Source organism: Muscardinus avellanarius (assembly GCF_963383645.1).
Source record: "Muscardinus avellanarius genome assembly, chromosome: 1".
Taxonomy (NCBI): domain Eukaryota; kingdom Metazoa; phylum Chordata; class Mammalia; order Rodentia; family Gliridae; genus Muscardinus; species Muscardinus avellanarius.
Genome location: NC_137786.1, coordinates 222711521 through 222732623, shown reverse-complemented (window position 1 = coordinate 222732623; position 21103 = coordinate 222711521). Strand labels below are relative to the sequence as shown.

Below are 21103 nucleotides of genomic sequence, written 5' to 3'. Positions count from 1 at the left end.
GCACACAGCATTTTTGTACTGCTTGTATTTTTCAGTTTTTCTTTGCCTACCAGATATACCTACCTCCAGAAGAAGGCACATCCTTTGCTCTTCCCATCACTGTCCCTTAGGTACTAATGAAATGGGATTATTTTGAAAAGAGAGAACCTAAAATGCTTTGGTCAGAATGGTAGTGAAAAATTGAATTATAAGCCTAATTTATCCAATTTTCTGGTTAAGTGAAAGTATTGATTCAATAATTCTCACCTTGCTTTTTTCTCTTAGACTACAATCAATCTAATGACAGAAATGTGGTTGCTTCCATTTCAAAATATGTAAATATTAAAGAAAGTCTTTTCTTGGGCTCTATGAGGAACCTAGGATGAAAGCTTAATTTTGGTAGATTTTAAGGCAATGTAGTATGAATGTAGGTTAGAAAATAAAGCAAATTAAGTGGATGATTTTTTTTACATGACCAATATACCCAACAAGAGAATAAAATGATTTCTTCAATTTATTTACAGAGTGATGTACCCACTTGAAGCCAGCCTTTGCATCGTTTTCTATACTTTCAATGATAAAGATTTTATTATGCCTTTTTGAGATACATACATGAGGACATAATTGGATTGACTATTTTTGTAGAATATTGCCTTTAGAACTTAACCAAATATTAACCAAGATGTCAGGGATATCATCAGATATGGATTTACACAGGATTGAGGTGGAGAATGTCACCAAAGTCACTGTGTTTGTACTGAGGGGTTTCACAGATGATTTTGACCTGCAAGTCTTCTTATTTTTACTATTTCTAGCAATATATGTTTTCACTCTGATAGGAAATTTTGGATTAGTGTTGTTGGTTATTGGGGATTCCCGTCTCCACAACCCCATGTACTATTTTCTGAGTGTCTTATCATTCTTAGATGCTTGCTATTCTACAGTTATCACTCCCAAAATGTTGATCAATTTTCTGGCAAATAATAAATCCATTTCATTTCTTGGGTGTGCAACACAGATGTTTCTCTTTGTTACTTTTGGCACCACAGAATGCTTTCTTTTGGCTGCAATGGCTTACGATCGCTATGTTGCCATCTACAACCCACTTCTGTATTTGGTGAGCATGTCTCCCAGGATCTATGTGACACTTATCATCGCTTCCTATGCTGGAGGCATTGCCCATGCCACAGTGCATACAGTGGCTACATTTAGCTTGTCCTTTTGCGGATCCAATGAAATTAGGCATGTTTTCTGTGATATCCCTCCTCTCCTCGCTATTTCTTGTTCTGATACTCACACAAACCAGCTTTTTCTCTTCTACTTTGTGGGATCTATTGAGATAGTCACCATCCTGATTGTCCTCATCTCCTATGGTTTCATCCTAATGGCCATTCTGAAGATGCGTTCTGCTGAAGGGAGGAGAAAAGTGTTCTCTACCTGTGGCTCTCACCTGACCGGAGTGTCCATTTATCATGGGACAATCCTCTTCATGTATGTGAGACCAAGTTCTAACTACACCTTGGAGCATGACATGATAGTGTCTATTTTTTACACCATTGTGATTCCCATGTTGAATCCTGTCATCTACAGTTTGAGAAACAAAGATGTAAAAGAGGCAATGAAAAAATTCTTTGAAAAAAATTGGATCTTAAATAAAGTGCATTTTAAAAATTGAGTAATTATTCTGGATAAAATCTTGGTTGTAAATATATATTGTATGATCTGAAACTTAAGAAAAATGCTTGATATTAGTTAAATCATGTTATATGTATAGAATATTTACAAATAACGAATGAATTAGTCTCAAGCAAGTCAGAAATGTTAATACATTGTACCATTTGGATATCTATATATTGAGATAGAGCTCCAAAAGTAATATCAATACCAATACTGATACCCAAGTTCAAACTTATCTGTATTAAGCATTCATTGTATGCATATATTGCTGTTTTTAATCGTTGTATAATTTGATTTTCAATGGCTATATTTAAATTGTTTAAATGATATTTCTCAGGATTCTATGGTTTAAAATGTCCTCATATCATCTATAATGAGTCTTTATTATAAATTTAAGTATTCATTCTTCAATCCATGTTCTGTTAAATGTTATTGCAGTGTCCAACTTCTCATATGCTCAGACATATGTACATGCCAAACCATAGGTCCTTCTATTTCTCTTCAGTCTTTTTCCCTTTCCAAACACATACATGAGTATGTACTTTCTGAAACTTAAAAAATTGAAAGTAATACTTATTGAGAGTATATCTAAGAATTTAAAATATATATGTATTTCTAATATAAAGAAGAGCCTACACATGGCTACTATATTTAGGTACTTCAAGATCTGAAAGCTCGCTTTCTTTTCCTTTCTTTCTTTCTTTTTTTTTTTTTTTTGTAGTACTGGGGTTCCTGGAAACCCTTCTATCTCCAGGTTACACTCCCAGATCTATTTTATACTTTTTTATTTGAAAACAAAGTCTCAAAGCCAGCATGGCTGCCTTCCAACCTGCGCAATCTTTCTGTCTCTGCCTCTCAAGCGCAGGGATTACAAGCATGCTCCACAAGGCCCAGGTGAAAGCTAGCTTTCTTAAATGCCATGATACTTGATCCGAAGTACTGAGTACTGTTGCACATAAACTAATTCCTTGCTCAGTTCCTAGTCTTGCCTTTGTCCTTTTTCTGTGAGGAATTATCTGACATTTGTTATCATTACACAAAGTTTCGACACAAGGGTCAGAAAATAGGAATACTGCCCTTCTATTGAATCTCACACTCATTCTTCATTATTATTATTCTCTTTATATTTTGGTAAGATTTGTTTATATAATGAGGCAGTATGAGCAGACATTTAGTTTTGTTTTGATAAAACTCTGAGTGGTGACTGTACTTTGATTCTAATAGAAATTTTTCATCAAATCCTAGTAATTAAAACAAAGGACCTCTTATGAGATTATTCTAAATGTGCCTTCAAGATTCAAAACGATAGTGTTCAGTACTATGCCCTCAATTTCTTCTGATTCATTGTATATAAAAGAATCATGCATCTCTTGTGGAACAAGCAAATGTTTGCGGCTGAATCCATACTCCAAATTTCACTGAAAAATAAAGAAGTGCAATTTTTAGAGACACAATATTGGCTACATTGTAGACAAAATTTTAAATTATAAAAACCAAGCTATTCAAAGCCATCTTAACATTATTTTTCAGTTTATGATCATTTATGGTCACTTGTATGAAATAAAGTAGATTAGTAGAGTAATGGGATGAAATTGGGGAGGAAGGAGAGGAAGTTCAGGCAAAGAAGCAGACCAAATAATGTTACTTACATATATAAATTTATCACTATTAGCCCCTGTAATGTACAATTAAAATGTGCCGAAACATTATTAGAATATTAAAAATTAATATGTGTAAAGGTTTGAGATGTAGACATGGGTTCTTGTTTTAAGCTAGTTTAGAAAAAATAGCCAGAACTATACTGCTGCAAGCTGAAGTAAATTTTATTATTACGCAGGTGGAAAGAAGGGACAGAATAATCAAACCACTGTATCAGAGGGATGCAGTGGAGTGCCTTGAAAGCTTTTGATCACTGAGCAGTTTTTATAAGAATGTGTTATCTCCTTCCTCCCATCCTGCTTATCCAATAATCTTTCTACTTCCCCCAACCCAATGCAGGCACAGGCCCTCCAATTCTCTCTGTGGGGAAAGTTTTCCTTGTTAGAATTATGATTCAGATGTGTTACTTGGTTAGCAAGGTCAGGGCTTACATTGTACTATCCTTTCTTGTCCTTAAGGAGTTTTTAGCATTTTTCTCTCTCTATCTCCTAGAAATTATTTATTATGTTGAAAACTTGTCTTTAGAGTATGGAGGCTTTGGGCTATATAAATATTTTGTGTGCTTGATAATTAATATAGAGTTCTTTAAACTTTAATCTAAACTACTGTGAGAAGTTAAGTGTTTCTTTGTTTTAACATTCCATATTGCCAGGCTAGGTGGTATACACTTGTAATCCCAGCATTTGGGAGGATGAGACTGGAGGATCACGGTTCACGGACAACCTCAGTTACTTAGTGAGGCCCTTTGCAACTCAGTGAGACCTGGTTTCAAAATAAAGAATAAAAAAATAGAATCATTGGCATATTCTTTTTTAAAGATTTGATTATTATATATATATATATTATTATATACTCATGTAATATGGTAATTATATTACAATATAATTTAAATAAAGATAGGTATTATGTCTGCTAGATCTCACAATTGTATCTCCAAGGCATATTTTTTTTTCTGAAATATAAGATTTATTAAAAATGTTTACAAAAGTCAGGTGTGGTGTAATGTCTGTAATCCCAGTACTTGGGAAGCAGATACAGGAGTATCTGTTGAGAAAACAGCCTCAGCAACGTAGTTAGACCCTGTTTTAAATGAAAAATAAAATAAGGCTGGAGATGTACCTCAGAGGCAAAACACCCCTCGGTTCAATCTTTAGTACCTCGGTTCAATCTTTAGTACCACACAAAAAATATTTACTAAATAATGGTGAGTCAATAAGGCATGGCATTTTTCATTTGCACCTAGATTGTTCAATGGACTCAGATATACTCTTTTCTACTTATTTATCTATATTCTTTCTTTTGCAGATCATCTGCCACCTATGTATTAACCCAACTCTCACTTCCACAGCCACCAGCTCAGCTTTTGTTTCTTTTGAATTTTCTTTTGTGTGCGTTTTTGTGTGCTAGTGGGGATTGAACCCAGGGCATTCCACCTCCAATCTATTGTCTTGCTAAATTGCTAAGAGTCTAGCTAAATTGATGAGACTGATCTTGAATCTCCTATGCTCTTCTCTGAGCCTCCCAAGTATTGGGATGTACCACTATGCCTAGCCTTTCTGAAACCTCTGATGGAGTTTCAGAATGCAGGAAAATAGGGACTCAGCCAGTACATGCTACATCAAAGTATAGCACCTTGGCATGCAGAGAACTTTGAAAAGAAGGCAATCCAAAGGACCTCAGAAGCGAAATCTCTCCAACTTTCTCCCTTTGCTCTTGTTCTTTTGGTTTTCTTTTCCCCCTTCAGGCAGGCCACAAAAACTAAAACTCTTCTCCAAGAGGAGAGGTCATAGAAACTTGAACTTCTTTTCCCCAAAGCACCTCTGAAAGCCTAAAATTACGACTTTGACGTTCTACCACGTTTCTGTGTGCAAGTAGCCAAAAAGAAAATTATTTGACCTACTTTTCATGAACATATGTCATATAACCTCCAAACCCCATTCTCAACCTAGACTCAAAGAAAAAAAAAATTGCTATACAGAGAGGCCAAAGAAAATCGTTAAGAGACAAGTCTTGTTAGGTCCTTCTCCCAATCTATTCTCCATAGGTTACATTCTTTTATTTAATAGCATTTCTACACAACTGTCCATCTGTCCATTCATCATCAGACATAAAGATGGAAATAAATCTACTGATATTTTTGTCTTTATTGCAGCAGTTACTTTTTTCATGTAATACTTTCAATAAGTAGATTTGCATGCTTTCTCCAGTTCAGCTATCTTAGCTAGTTTATTTTTACATCTAGCCAGAAATCCTAGGAGTAATGAAGTAATTTTACTCTCACAATACTAGTAATTTACACACAAATGCTTCTTATTAGATACTAGACAATTATATATACATATATTAATCCTTGTGTTCTTCATAATAACTCTAATAAATGTTTATTTTATTGAAACATAACCCCCTCTAACATAAAGAAAGCTTCCTGCTAACTTGTTTTCCTGAATACTCAATTTCCTCAAACTAAGAATAAAGGCTTAAGAAGGGTTGGCTCCCAGACATGATAGACATCTAGAAAGCTGAGACCGATAGGTTCTCTGGCGCTCTCAATATTCTACATAGGATGCAAAACATGCGACCCTTCTCTTTTTGTGACTGACTAATCTCACTTAACACAATATTCTTCAGGTCCATCAATTTTACTGCAAATGATGTTATGCTCTTCAAGAATACCTCTGTTTGTATATCTCATAATTTTTTGGTCCATCTATTTATACACATCTGGGTTGGTTCTACTTTGCTCTCTCTAATCTTATAAAAGTTTCCTTTACCCTTGAGTTCTCTACAGATTTAAACTTGACTCAGGAAAGCTTCCTCTATCTTCCTCCTGAACTCTGAGTAAAACTTATTTTCCTGACACTTTGATTCAGAGTACTTGTAGAGTACCAGGAAAGCTAGAGCTAGCTTCTTGGCCTCCTGTGGTAATAGCTGTACCAGATTACAGTATTATCTTCTATCATAGATGAGGATTTCATGCATAACAACTTTAGGTAATTTTTTCTGTATCATAATCCTCTTAAGTAAGGTAAGGATTTAGAACAAAGTTTCCTAATTATGGAGTTCCTGCTTTTAAGGTTGCTACATATGAAATGAAATAATTTAGCAATTTTTTAGGTACTAAGAATAGAACCCGGGGCCTTTATACATCCATTCTACACTCCCAGATCTATTTTTTATATTTTATTTGGAAACAGGGTCTCACTAAGTTGCAGAGAGCCTCACTGAGTAGCTGAGGCTGGCTTCAAACCTGTGCAATCCTGTCTCAGCCTTTACAAGCATGTGGCACCACACCTGCTCTTTTTCCAAACTTTTTATATCACCAATTTTATTATTCAGTATCCAAATAAGACTTTAGAAAGTATTGAAAATATTTATTTCCTTATAAAAAAAAGTAAAAAAAATACATTTAATTGTACTGAAGAAGTGGTTTCCACTGGATTTGACAATCTGTTTTATTAATTAAAATGTGTACAGAGTGAGGCATATGGATCTAATATTATTCTTCTACATATGACCACCCATTTTTCCAGCACCATTTGTTGAAAAAGCTTTATTTTCTCCAGCATATATTTTCTGCACCTTTGTAAAAAACCTGAGGATTTGTTTCTTTTATTTTCCATTCCATTATGTTGGTCTGTGTGTCTGTATTTATTTCAATATCAAGCTATTTTTTTGCTATAGAATAAGAATGAAATTAGATTCTTCTCACTCTGCACAAAATTCAACTCAAGATGGATCACAGACCTAGAAATTAGACCAGATACTTTTCTATCACAAGGGCTGCAAGGTAACATGAGCCAAGCACCATATTTATTAAATAATGTTTATTACATTCTAATTACAAGCTAAAACAAATAGTAATTCCCACAAATACAGATTATATAATCATTTATATCAAAGCAAACATAAATCATGATAATTTTATATGACTTTTATATAGGAAAAGAAAAATCTCAAATAGATTAAAAGAAATATATATATTTTAAAGATTCAAAAAAGTTAGTTGGCATTTTTTTTTTTTTTGGTGGTACTGGGGTTCCTAGAAACCCTTCTACATTCGGGCTACACTCCAAGACCCATTTTTATACTTTTTTTATTTGGAAACAGGGTCTCTTAGAACCTGTGATCCTCCTGTCTCCACCTCCCAAGTGCGGGGATTAAAAGCCGTCGTCACCACGCCCAGTGGCATTTTTTAATTCATGGGAGATTGTTATTAGTTTTTAAAAGAGGTTTCTCTTTAAACTCTCAGCATTTAGAATAAACAAATATTATTTTATAAAATAGATTTAAAAATAATTTATGAAATCATAATTTTAAACAAATGTAAAAAATATATATATTTAGGAAACAGGAGTATACTTTCCAATATAACTTTTAAATAGCAGAGAGAAATTCACATTACAATTCCAGAAAATATAGATTAAAATACTTAAAGACAATTTTAATACTACACCTGATCACAAAATATAATTTTATTGTCAATTATTTTCTTTACAAATTTTTAAATTGAATATAGGAATATAAACCATGACACAGTGGCTCCTAGTTGCTGGTAAGCTGAAACAAGAGGATCATAGATTCAAGACAAGCCTTAGAAATTTAGAGAGACCCTGTTTCAAATAAAAAACAAAATAGGGCTCAGGGTTTAACTCAGAGAAAGAAACACCCCTGAGTTCAATTCCCAGTACCAAATAAATAAATACAATAAAAATAAAATAATCAAATATTAAATTTAAAACTTTTTTAAAGAACATTATTAAAGAATTAGAAAAAATGAAGCAGCTAGCTAAAGATTTTTGACATGTCACAGAGAAGTATATTTTAGAAATGTTTCACAGGTGCACACATTGGAAATTTCACATGTAATTTTTTAGCATGGTAAATTTAACAAGGTCCAACACATTGCAACGTGAGAGTCCTGATTTTGTTCATGTACACATTGATTTAAATAAAAAAGAGATTATAAAATATGAATAAACTGAATACAGAAAACTGCAAAGTGGAACTATTCATATATAAAGTCAAATTCTCAGTTATTGATCTAGAACATGCACAAAACTGTCAATAATTGTTAGAGTGTTTCTATTTTCCTTAATAATTTTCTATATTTTCAAAATTGTCTCTTACATTACCATATACTGTTTTCCTATAAATTAGTCATACTTTAACATTTACTTTATTTTAAATCCCGATCAGGAACTATTGATTTCTCCTCTTTTTAGCTGTTTGTGTGTTTGTCAATAAATTAATCAAATTTAACTTTTTCTCTATCCTCCCATTTTTTCTGTGCTGAGGATTAAACCTAGGGCTTTGTACCTTTTGTGCTTGCTAGGCAAACTCTCAACCACTCAGCTACATACCATGTTCCATTAAAAGTAATCTGCTAGTCTCAGCTACTTAGTGAGGCCCTTTGCAACTCAGTGAAACCCTGTTTCAAAGTAAAGAATAAAAAATAGGATTGGGATATAGCTTGGAGGTAGGATATCTCTGAATTTCATTCCCAGTACCACAAAAAAGTAAAATGTAAAACACAAGTAAATATTTTAAAATAGGCACTGTGCATTAAAAATATTACAGAAATAGAAGTATTCTAATGATGAAGGCCAGTATGTATTATTACTCTTTTACATATTTTACACCCATTCTCTGCTCAGATGGATTCTAAAATGTTGTGTATCTTATGGAGTTAGGAAAACTGAGACTGAAACTTTTAGTAATTTATTAAGGATTGCACTACCACAGAAGTAGCAGATCTGGAATCTCAATTCTGGAATGGTTTATTCTGAAACAAGTGCTCCTGCCCACCTTGCTCTATTTCTTCATATTATAAATGGAATGGCCATTAATGATCTTATCATTGTGTCCCCAGATAGCTCTTTTTATAATAAAATTATCTAAAATTGGATGTTTCATCGAATATTGAGTGATATAGGTTTAAGAAATGACAACCATATTCTCTCATTTTGTACCCAAGTGGCGCTTATAACACACTTATTTAGGTTATAGATTTAACACATATTTTATGATTTCCAGTTATAATATGGATTCCTAAAAACATATCGATGGGAATGTCCAAGCTTCAAATGCTTGTAGAGAGACCAGAGAGAGCCAATAGGAAAGAGAGAAAATAAGAGTTAAAATCCTTCACATCCATCACTCTTATGTTGATTGCCTGGAAGCCTCTCTCTTTTGGATAATTTTAGTGATAGCATTTTTCACCTCTTTGTTCCTAAGACTATAAATGAGTGGATTCAGCATGGGGATCACAATAGTGTAAAACACGGAAGCCACTTGGTCCTTTCCCAAGGAATAGGACGTCACTGGTTTTAAGTAAGTAAATGTCATAGTGCCATAGAAGATGGTGACTCCCAGGAGATGGGAGGCGCAAGTAGAGAAGGCTTTTTGTTTTCCCAAAGTGGAATTAATTTTCAGGATAGTAGAGAGAACGGAGGCATAGGACGCAGATATTGTGATAAGGGACACCATCAAGGTGGAACCAGCGAAAATAAATATCACGATTTGGATATTAGATATGTCAGTGCAAGACAAGGCTAAGATTGGTGATGTGTCACAGAAAAAGTGATGGATTGTGTTGGAGCCACAGAAATGCAATGTGCTCATGCAAAGCACATTGACAGAGGAATCCATGAAGCCAATCATATATGAAACAGTGATAAGGGCACAGCAGAGTCTTGGGGACATAATAACTGAGTAGTGTAGAGGGTTACAGATAGCTACGTAGCGATCATAGGCCATCGAGGAGAGAAGGAAGCATTCAGCAGCACCCAAGAACACAAAAAAGTACATCTGAGCGAAGCAACCCACAAAGGAAATGTTCTTGACGGAACCCAGTAAGTTCTGTAAGGTTTTAGGTGTAATGACAGTTGAGTAACTGAGGTCAAGAAATGACAGCTGAGTGAGAAAGAAATACATGGGCGTGTGAAGCTGGAGATCCAGGAGAATTATCAATATCATCCCTACATTCCCCAACACAGTGATCAGGTAGATCAAGAGAAATAGCAGAAAGAGGACCTGTTGGATGGTTTCAGAGTCTGTCAGCCCAGTAAGGATGAAGTCAGGCACATTGGTGCTGTTCCACCTACTCATGGTGTGTTGCTCTAAATGGGAGAGAATTCAAAGTTGATCCTTAGCAAGAACAATCGGAAAGGTTTTATTTATGTGACTGGCTCAGCTTGTATATAATTGATTTAGTGCCTTCATAAATTCATAACAATCACAAAATAGCATTGGAAAGAATCAATGATCAATTATGGAAATAGACACATTGTCATTTGGATATAATACAATGAAGTAATCATAATTAAAGAATTATAATGAACCTGATACTCTTTTAAATGCTTTCCTTATTAACACACTTAAACCCACATGAAAAATGTTATGCTATAGGTACCAACCATTATTAACAACATTTTTTTTGGTGGTGGTATTGGGGGTGGAACTCAGAGGCATTCTACTTCCGTGCTATACTCCCAGACCCATTTTATATTTTATTTGGAAACATGGTCTCACTAAGTTGCTGAGAGCCTCACTAAGTAGCTGAGGCTGGCTTCGAACCTGTGTGATCCTCCTGTCTCAGCCTCCCAAGCGCAGAGATTACAAGCGTGTGCCACCACGCCCGGCTTATTAACAACATATTTTAAGTGAAAAAGGGCACAGAGTTTTTTTTTTATGTAACTTATCTGAATTCAGGGTCATAATACAGTGCTTTTATTTCAGCAAACCCGAGCATTGACAGCAAATTTCAGCAAAAAGTTTAATTAATTTTAGCAAGCCTGAGCAATGACAAGAAATAGTTTTTATATATCATTTGCTCTCCTTTTGATTCCAATATATTTTAACTTTAATTGCAAATAAATATCACATGTGTCTTTAAGTACCTTAGGATTGTTGACTACATATCGTATCAATTTCCAGAATATATAATATAATAATTTCCTAACTTGATCATAGAAAATTCATTTGCATTTTTAAATAGGCATATTGCTTATTCATTTTTATCAACCCTACATTTTTATTTTCACAAAATCCAACATTACATAGAGCAAGATCCAAAGGATTTGTGTATAAATATTCTAAAAGTGGCCTATTCTAATTTTTAAGTAATAAAAAAAATCTCAACTTTTGAAATGAATACTTACTCTGACCCAAAGCTGGTGGAAAACTTCTTCCAGTGTTGTACATCTAGGAGTTTGGCAATTTAAAAGTTTTCACAAAAATACAAAATGAAAAACATTTGAGATAACTATTTCTGTAATATGGCATTGGTTTCCTTGAGAAAATTTGTTTTTATATTTTTGTGCATTCATTTTTTTGTTATTCTGGAGTAAATTAAATCACCCAAGAAATATTATCCGGGTTTTGGTTAAATGGAAGCTTCATCAAGAAGTTCTGTGTGAAGAGAATATCATGGAGCGATAGTGAATTTAAGAGTGGTGTGTGCCTTGCCTCTCACATGGATAACTCCAGGGCATTCATGGTATGCAACTTTGGGTCATCCTCAGGGATCAATTTCCAAGGAAAATGACTTGGCATGATTCCAAGGACAAAAGTTTAAAAATGAAAATAGCAAAGGTTTTGCCTTTTCCCTTAGAAAGCCCTCACTGAGGAGTAAGATCACTTGCTCTTCTTATCTGATGCTCTAATGTATTTTGTTTACTTATTTAATGTTTATTTATTTACTTTTTCATTTATTTATTTATGGTACAGGGGATTGAACTTAGAAGCATTCTAACTCAAAGCTATATTCTAGACCCTTTTTAAATTTTATGTTATTTTTTTATTTCAAATAGAGTCTTCCCAAATTTCTGGTCTTGAACCTGCAACCCTCCTGTTTCAGTCTCCTGATAACTGAGATTACACATATGACCACCGCATCCAGCTTCTAATAAAAAATACATTTATTTTTGCATGTTCACATAGAAATTATATAAATTTATGTTACAATGTTGACATTGTATAGTTATCAAAGCAGGAAAATATAACAAGTATGGAGAAGAAATTTACAGGGAAATACATTATAACTGACACTATTAGGGATGAAAGCGTAAGTTTTCACCAAAAATCAATTTACATTTAAAAGCAGGATTCAATGATGGAAGTAAACATGTTCGCTTAAATAAATGGGATAAACCAAAATTAAAAAAAAAAACATTTAAAACTGGTACACATAACTGTACTTTCTCCCACTTATTTCTCTTAGTGGCATAGTGGTATTTATTTGGCTGTGTATGTGTATATTTTCATTATTATTAGACTGAGTATTCAGCATCTTACCCTCACTTTACGGCTACAATTGTATAATATGTCTTGGCCTATGTTATATCAAGCTTTTATATGCCCCACATGCATTATGTATTGATTAGTGTCCAATCATTAACTGAACTGAGCACTCACCATCTCTTAGGCCCTTTGAGACATCTTAGAAATGATGCAGGCTTAGCTCTCCATTGTGATAGTATCATCTATATAATCCATATACAAAACAAATGCAATGTGTTTTACTATTTTATTGTACTTGATTTTTTAAATTTGATAGAACATGAAGAGAGAAAGATAAAAATCAATCCTGAGGCTAGTAAACATTCTCCAATTGATAGAGTAGTCAAAAGCTCAGACTTTTTGTACATAATTAGCTCAACATTAGCCGTTAAATTGTTTGAATAAAGCTGAAATATTTTGGGGGGCACTGTCTAAGATAAGGAAACAAAGGTACACAAAATCAGAATATATCATAAATATTGCATTGACATAATTAAATCAATTATCCTGTAGATACAAAAATGTTTTCTTAGCTGGGGATGGTGGTGCATATTTTTAATTCCAGCACTTGAGAGGCTGAGACAGGAATATAGCACAAATTTGAAGCTATCCTCAGCTACTTATTTAGTGAGGCTCTCAGCAACTTCGTGAGACCATGTTTCCAAATAAAATATAGAATAGGTCTGGGAGTGCACCCCAGAGTTAGAAAGCCCATGGGTTCCATCCCCAGTACCACAATAAATAAGTAAATAAATAATTAATAAATTAAATAAATTAAAATGTTTCTTTCTAAAAAGTATTCTTCATGCTCTGTAATTTTATTAGAAATGTTGTTGAGGTGAATAAAGAAGCTACTTGTATATGTATTATATCTTTAATGAACTTTTGGAAGGGCAATTTTTATTCATTAAAGTGTTATTTGGTGCAGATACAGGCTAATTTATCACCATGTGACAGACACGTCATTTTGTGTTTTAAGCTAACTGTGAAGCAAAGGGCGACATTCCACATCCATGTTAGTGCAATCGGCATGGTGATAGCAAAATCTCTATGAGCAAGGTTTCCTCGTCCAATTTTCTTCTAAAACGGAGATTCTTTTCAGTCAGGTTAAGAGCTGTTTATGATGACAGAGTAATTTTTTTGCCAGTAATGTGTCAGAGCAGAAGCCTAGGTCTGAGCAGGGATTTTCTGCCACTTGCAGCAATTTAAATAATGATGTAGCTTAATTCCTAGCTGGTCACATATTTCTCTCTCTTTTTAAGGTATTGGTGACTGAATCCAGGGGCATTCTGTCTCTGAACTATAGCCCCGGTCCTATTTTATTTCTCAGTTTGAAAACGGATCAAACTAAGTTACAGAAGGTTTCACTAAGTTTCTGAGGATGACCACGAACCTATGATCCTTCTTGTCTCAGTCTAACAAGTAACTAGAATTACAGGTGCCCACCACTATGTCTGCCTAGTGCATCACACTTTAAAACTGCATTTTTTACATTTTCTTCCTTCTTTTCTTCCTTCCTTTCTTCCTTCTTATTTCCTTTTCCTTCCTTCTTTTCTCTTCCTTTCTTTCTTTCTTCTTTCTTTCTTTCTCTCCATAATTTCTCTATCCTAAATTATTATTATTATTATTATTATTATTATTAGTAGTAGTAGTAGTAGTAGTAGTAGTGGAGGTTGTAGCACTGAGGATTAAATACCAGGGCATTCTATCTGTTGAGCTACATCTTCAGTCATTTTTTTTTTTTAAATAGGCTCTCACAAAGTTGCTGAGCGTTATAGTCTTTATTTTAAAATGTACTAAACACATAATACTATTGAACTAAAACAAGGAATTTTGGCCCATAACTGTTGATACAAACACACTAATAATTAGTTGTAATGTTTTTCTATTAAATGTTTAATGCAAAACATTTACTTTATCCTTACACCGTTTTTTTCTAAACAGTCTTTTCATAGCCTCTTTTACATCCCTGTTCCTCAAGCTATAGATGATGGGATTCAACATAGGAATCACAATACTATAAAATATAGACACTATCATGTCATGCTCCAAAGCATAGCTAGAACTGGGTCTCATGTACATGAAGAGTATTGTCCCATGATAAATGGACACTCCAGTCAGGTGAGAGCCACAGGTAGAGAACACCTTTTTTCTCCCTTCAGCAGAATGCATCTTCAGAATGGCCAACAGGATGAAACCATAGGAGATCAAGACAATCATGAGAGTTACTATCTCAATAGAGCTCACAAAAATGAAGAGAAGAAGCTGGTTTATGTGAGTGTCAGAACAAGAAATGGTGAGAAGAGGAGGTATATCACAAAATATATGTCTAATTTCATTGGATCCACAGAAAGATAGGCTAAAAGTGGCCACTGTATGCAAACCAGCATGCAGAATCCCACCAACATAGGAAGCCACGATGAGTGACACATAGACCTTAGATGACATGCTCACTGAATACAGAAGAGGGTTGTAGATGGCAACGTAGCGGTCATAAGACATTGCAGCCAAGAGGAAGCATTCTGTGGTCCCAAACATAACTGCGAAAAACATCTGTGCTGCGCATCCAAGAAATGAAATGAGTTTCATCTCGGTAATGAAATCTACTAACATTTTAGGAGTAATAGCAGTAGAAAAACAGGCATCCACAAATGATAAAACACTCAGAAAATAGTACATTGGGTTGTGGAGCCGGGAATCCCCGATGACAGATATAATCAAACCTAAGTTTCCCATTAGAGTAAAGAGGTAAATTGCTAGAAACAGGAAGAAGAGAGTGATATTCAGTTCGTTGTTTTCTGTGAAGCCCTTAAGTATAAAAACAGTAACTTCAGTGATATTCATCATGCTAAAATCTCATGGAGCAATTCCTAAGAGGCCCAAAGGAATACATTTTATATCACTATGAAAATAATGTACAATTGTGTAAATCAAGGCAATATTGACTCTATCTTTATGCTAAGTTCATATAAATACACAACCTGCAAGCAGTGGGTCATGAGAGTGGCGAGATTGTGGGTCAGAGTTTGAAGCCACTTATGTTGCATCAAATGTAAGACATAAGTGTGCACACTGGGCTAAAGTTAGGGCCTTTCTCAGAACCATCGGTTCTACTGTTAAAAATTTATCGATGAAGATATAAATTATTAATATTTTGTATATGGTAATATTAGAACAGAAAATGAACAAGTAAAAAATCCTTCTAACATCCCAAACCATGAACTGGTATGTCAGTAGAAAGCTCATATAAAAAGATTAGCAGAATTCTAGCAATTTCAGTAATTATATGCCATTATTTGTTATAATACATTCTGTCTAGAATGAGAACATTACCTGTTTTAAAATATAAATACTGAAACATAAAACATTTTAAGAAAATTGAATCTTTAAAATAATCTTAAATACACAATATGCCAAATAAGGTTGATTCTACACAATAGCAGCTTTCTAAAAAAATCTATTTCCATTAGTCTTACTGGGATAATCTGAATAGATTTATAAATAGTTGAGGGGAAAGACAAATTAAGAAAATTAAATTGCAGCATATGTTTCATTCAAATGTCTTTCTTAAATTGTTGACATTGTATTGATTTAGCTAAAGTGTTGGTCATTTTCATTCCTTTTGGCAAACTAAATTCTTGATATGCTTTTTGTTTTTTGTATTACTTCAAATCTCTGGTGAAAATCAGTAGAATTATTCTGAAAAATATAAAATATGTGATTTAAAAATTTTATGGTCATTTAGAAATGTGTATTTTATTACATAACAACAATGTAACTACTCATTAAGTCACAGAATATTATATAAATCACTGTAATTAAACTAATAAAAATATTTGCAACAAGATATTAAAATTAAAATTTAAGGACAAAATTTAAAAAGAAAGGATAAAAGGATTCTTTCTTTGTTAGATAAATAGTTAAACAAATGAAGTGTGGAAGAGTTACATGTAGAAAAGTTCATGGTATCTATTATTATTCCATAATATACCATTACTTAGAGGACATATTTTATTAGTTATGCATTAATTATGTATATATTTTACATACCTGTGAACTACAGGAAATTTAAGTCTCGAAGGTGTATAATCTCCTTCCTGCAAATGATAACCTATAAATTAATTAGACTCATCACTATAATGTCCACAAGTGACCAAGTATACAAATCAGCTACATGATTATATGTTAGAAAAATGAAGAATAAAAATATATGAATGGTTTTTGTACTGGATAAAATTCAGAAGAAAAAAATTATTATTTTAAATATATAAACTAAATTTGTAGCAATCAAGATAATAAATTGTAAATACTTAAGATTACTTGGGAAAAAAGAACTAACCAAAAGTCTTCTGTGAATATAATGAATCAGATTATGAAAGTACTGAAGCCACTAAGTCTGATGATATGTGCTTATGTACATATGTGTATATATGTATCTATGTATAGATTGCTTTGTATCTAGTATCATAACAGCAAATGCATTTATTATTGAGAAAACATAAAATGTGTTAATTGTATTAGTTGCCTCTACATAGCGTAGAGGAAATGAGAACAAAGATGTTGAATCAGTAATAATTTTATATAAAATAAAATATTATTTAAAATAATGAAGCATACATAATATACTCATAGCTTATTGCAGGTGATGGAAATATGGTATCTTCTATGTCATTTTCTGCTTATGCACATATATACATATTTTTAAACATTTGTGTGTTTGTGTCTTTTTTGCGGTTCAGTAATTCTCCTTCTATTGAGACTACTGAATGCTTGATTAAAGTACGTAAATTCAAGTGAGATACTGGTCAAATCAAAAGTAATGTTTAGTATGATGATATATACCCAATTTATAATTTACTTTAGCCCAAGTTATTTTTAGGCTTTTATTTGTGTAACACAGTGAGATTTCAAGTGATATATTCATACATGTAAATCCCACTCGGTGTATTCCCATTTTTTAAAGGGATCAAAATTCACAAGAGAAAGTTCTAGATCACTCTAATTCTTGTCATCAGTTTAATGATATATTTGATTTAAGATAAGAAATGAAGGAATTCAAAACCAAAAGAAAGTAATCATCCTTCTACATGAGTAAAAATCACGTGTGATGTCAGGGTTTCTCTTCAAAGATTTTCTCCTCATTAAAACAGCTCAACATGCCAGGCATGGTGGTTCATGCTTGTAATCCCAGCATTTGGAAGGCTGAGACCAGAGGATCACGGTTTGCGGACAGCCTCAGCTACTTAGTGAGGTCCTCTGCAACTTAGCGAGACCCTGTTTCAAAATAAAGAATAAAAAATAGGGCATGGGGTGTAGCTTGGAGGTCGATTGAAAATAGCTAAACATATGAATAGTCAAGGAACATGATGTTGCATGGCCAATTACATTATACATATAAAGAAATAAATATACAAAACAATTTTCTTTTATATACCAGTTTGGATTATAATTTTATGAGGACCATGTATTTGGACATTTTTAATCATTTGTTTTAGTGAGCAAATTTTGCAGAACAAAAACATTATATATAAATGATTGAAAAATATGTGATTGGAACCATGGCATTGATTTGTTACAATAGGCAATATATTTGTTTTGTAATATATACACATACATTATTCTATTAGGCTTTAATATAATCAAGTCTGAATTTAAAATTTAAATTATTCTTTTTCCTTTTTCCATTTTTAGGTTTTGAATTATTTAGAAGATATAGTTTTGTAAATTATTTGATTTTTAAAATTACTACAATTACTTTTGCTACATAACAGTGGGCTTAATTGTGCTTTTGGTAAATAAAACAAAAAAATATTATGTTTTAAGGTCCCTTCACTAAATATCTCTTAAATGGCATGTTTTCAATTTTAATGAGTTGATTTACATATATTAATGATACATATTAATGAGGTTCAATGTGATATTTAAATGCACACTTAAATCGTGCACTGAAAAACCCAGCCTTGCTTTCTCCACTTTCCACCTCCCTAATCAAACTCTAATAATCACTCTTAAATATTTAGGTCGTTTTTTAACTTCCTCACCACTAGATGCCAAAGAGGAGTTATATTAAGTATGACTAAGAAAATATTTACCTATATTGAAAGAACTCAGTGTTACAAAGAGAAAATAACTTTGATTCTTTAAAAAATTAACAGTAATAATGTTCAATAGTTCCAGGGATTAGAAAACATGTGAAATGAAATGAGTCAGACTTAGAAAGTCAACGGCAATATGTTTTCTTCCAAATGTGGTATCTGGAGAGACGGAAGGATGGAAAAGACACTCATGATAATAAGGAGCTAGAGAACTGGCTCAGTGATAACATGCTTGCCTAGCATGTGCAAGGCCCTGGGTTTGATACTTTGTACTGCAAAAGCAAAACACAATAATGGTAATAAGGAGCAAAATCAGTTGAATAGTAAAGGGGGACAGAAAGGGTGAGGGAGGAGAGGAGAGATATAAAGAAGCTTCAAAAAGAAAACAAAGCAAATAATATCATCCCCATATGTGAAAGTTTAACTGGCATATTTACAACCATGTAAGGGGGTATTGGAGAATGGGGTGAGAAGAGAACCAAACCAAGATATGTTATGCACAAAATCGGTTGATCATTTTGAATCTATGATGTATAATCATATGGTACCAATAAAACTCTTTAAAAATCCCTATCTACAAAGACCTATAAAGACAGCTTAAGTAGAAGGCAGAAAGTTCCGACTATTTTTGTTTGATGTTGACATACTACATTTGCAATGGAGAAGAAAAATAATAGCCATATTTGAACACTTGCTACAAAAATGGACTTTTATGAGTATTTATTCACTTTTGTAGTAAGTCTCCCTGGTAAGATTTAGAGGCAGTCATCAAACTCATGTCTCATTCATAGTGCACGCATTTTTGACAGTTACACACTACCTCCTGCTAAGCCACAGCTCTCTCCTGCCAGTGACATCACCAGCTCCTCATCTCCAAAGAAGTAACACAAAACGTGATTCTTGATGTATTCTCATTTTAAAAATATTTGATGATGAAACATTGAGAATCAATAGTAGCCCTGAGCAGCTTCTAGATTATATAGCTAGTGAAAGGCATTGAACAGAAATTTTTATTGGTTTTCTCATTCTATCAAATAGATGATCCTCAGTACTTGAGCAAAGGTAGTTTTGCCCTCTTGGTAAATTTCTCATTGTTCATAGGTTGAACGGTCTGACTTATTCCATTCTGAACATAAAAGCATGTATTCTTTTATCTCTACAAACATGAATTCAGTATACTCTTCATTGCTTTCTTGTACATGTTCTTTTTTGATTCTTAGGCAAAAATTATATTAATTCAAATTTTTTTTTCGTGTCTGGGGATGGAACCCAGGGGCATTCGACCTCTGAGCTACCCCCCTGCCCTATTTTTTATTCTTTATTTTGAAACCGGGTCTCACTGAGTTGCAGAGAACCTCACTAAGTAGCTGAGGCTGGCTGCGAACCGCGATCCTCCGGTCTCAGCCTCCCGAATGCTGGGATTACAAGCGTGCGCCACTGCGCCCGGCTATTAATTCAAATTTTGATGAATGGATTCTATTCACCTCTGCAAAAGGCAAAATTTAAAGGGCTTTATACTGTGCATTTAATGGCTAAACTATTTTGTACAAAATCATGTGTATTCAATCTTGATTTTGTGATTTTCTAAAATTTTCTGCAAATGATCTGAAAATTAAGCTTACCTGTGGAACAGCATGTATAAGTTTAATTACATTATGAATATGGTTCACTAAGATGATTTATATCCACTTACTCCACTGATGATGAAACCCACAGGAGAGGCTCCAGTGGGAACATAACATAATTACTTTTGGATCAGAAAGCAATGTGACAATTTGCTAAATAATACTAATGTAACTGGCTCTGGGAAAGGCATTAATGAAGAGAGTTACATGATAAATAGAGTTGTTTAGCCTCTGGTTTAACAATGATAAAATAGAAAAAAATCTTTTAAAATATTTTAATATTAGGAAATCTTAAGAAATGAGTCAGTCTTATGGAATAGCTTAGATACTGGATTGTAATTTATTTCCTCTGCTCTAGTTTCTTCATGTTAGCAATAGAAGTCATTTTACATGTGAACAACCAATAATTGTGATAAAATATAACAACATACAATTACAGGGCTTTTTTGCAAAATCTAGAGATGGATTTACAGTCACTTAAATACATTATACTTTTATTCTCTTCTCACTATGTTTGAAGTGGATCAAGTTTACATTTATAGCTTCTTGAAGGATTATTAGCCAAAATTCTATAAATGTAAAAATATTTAATAGATGTGTAGAAGGCAAAAAAGTATAAAATTCTATAAGACCTCACAAATCATGTAATTTAGTAAATTTTCAATACCCATCTATAATTTACTCATCTAAAACATTACACACATACACACACACACACACACACACACACACACACACACTCCTAGGTCTGAAATATAAAAATTTAATATAGGTAGACCAAAAGGTCAC

At 33.3% G+C, this 21103-nt stretch overlaps 2 protein-coding genes across 2 annotated transcripts in view; one reads left to right on the top strand and one right to left on the bottom strand.

The window, feature by feature from the left end:
• Positions 1–661: 661 nt before the first annotated feature.
• On the top strand, positions 662–1654 carry LOC308259903 (olfactory receptor 5T9-like; the record flags this gene model as incomplete). Its single annotated transcript, XM_080691232.1, has 1 exon — positions 662–1654. One exon carries the CDS (start codon positions 662–664, stop codon positions 1652–1654), a length of 993 nt encoding a protein of 330 aa, XP_080547358.1.
• Positions 1655–9474: 7820 nt separating this feature from the next.
• Positions 9475–21103, bottom strand: part of LOC308259896 (uncharacterized protein) — a gene marked incomplete at both ends in the record, with an annotated part of 28405 nt that continues 16776 nt past the window's right edge. The window contains 4 exons of the mRNA XM_080691219.1: positions 9475–10433; positions 11475–11517; positions 13579–13674; positions 14509–15350. Of these exons, the coding sequence (XP_080547345.1) occupies positions 9475–10433; positions 11475–11517; positions 13579–13674; positions 14509–15350 (1940 nt within the window). The remainder of the gene's footprint in view (positions 10434–11474; positions 11518–13578; positions 13675–14508; positions 15351–21103) is intronic.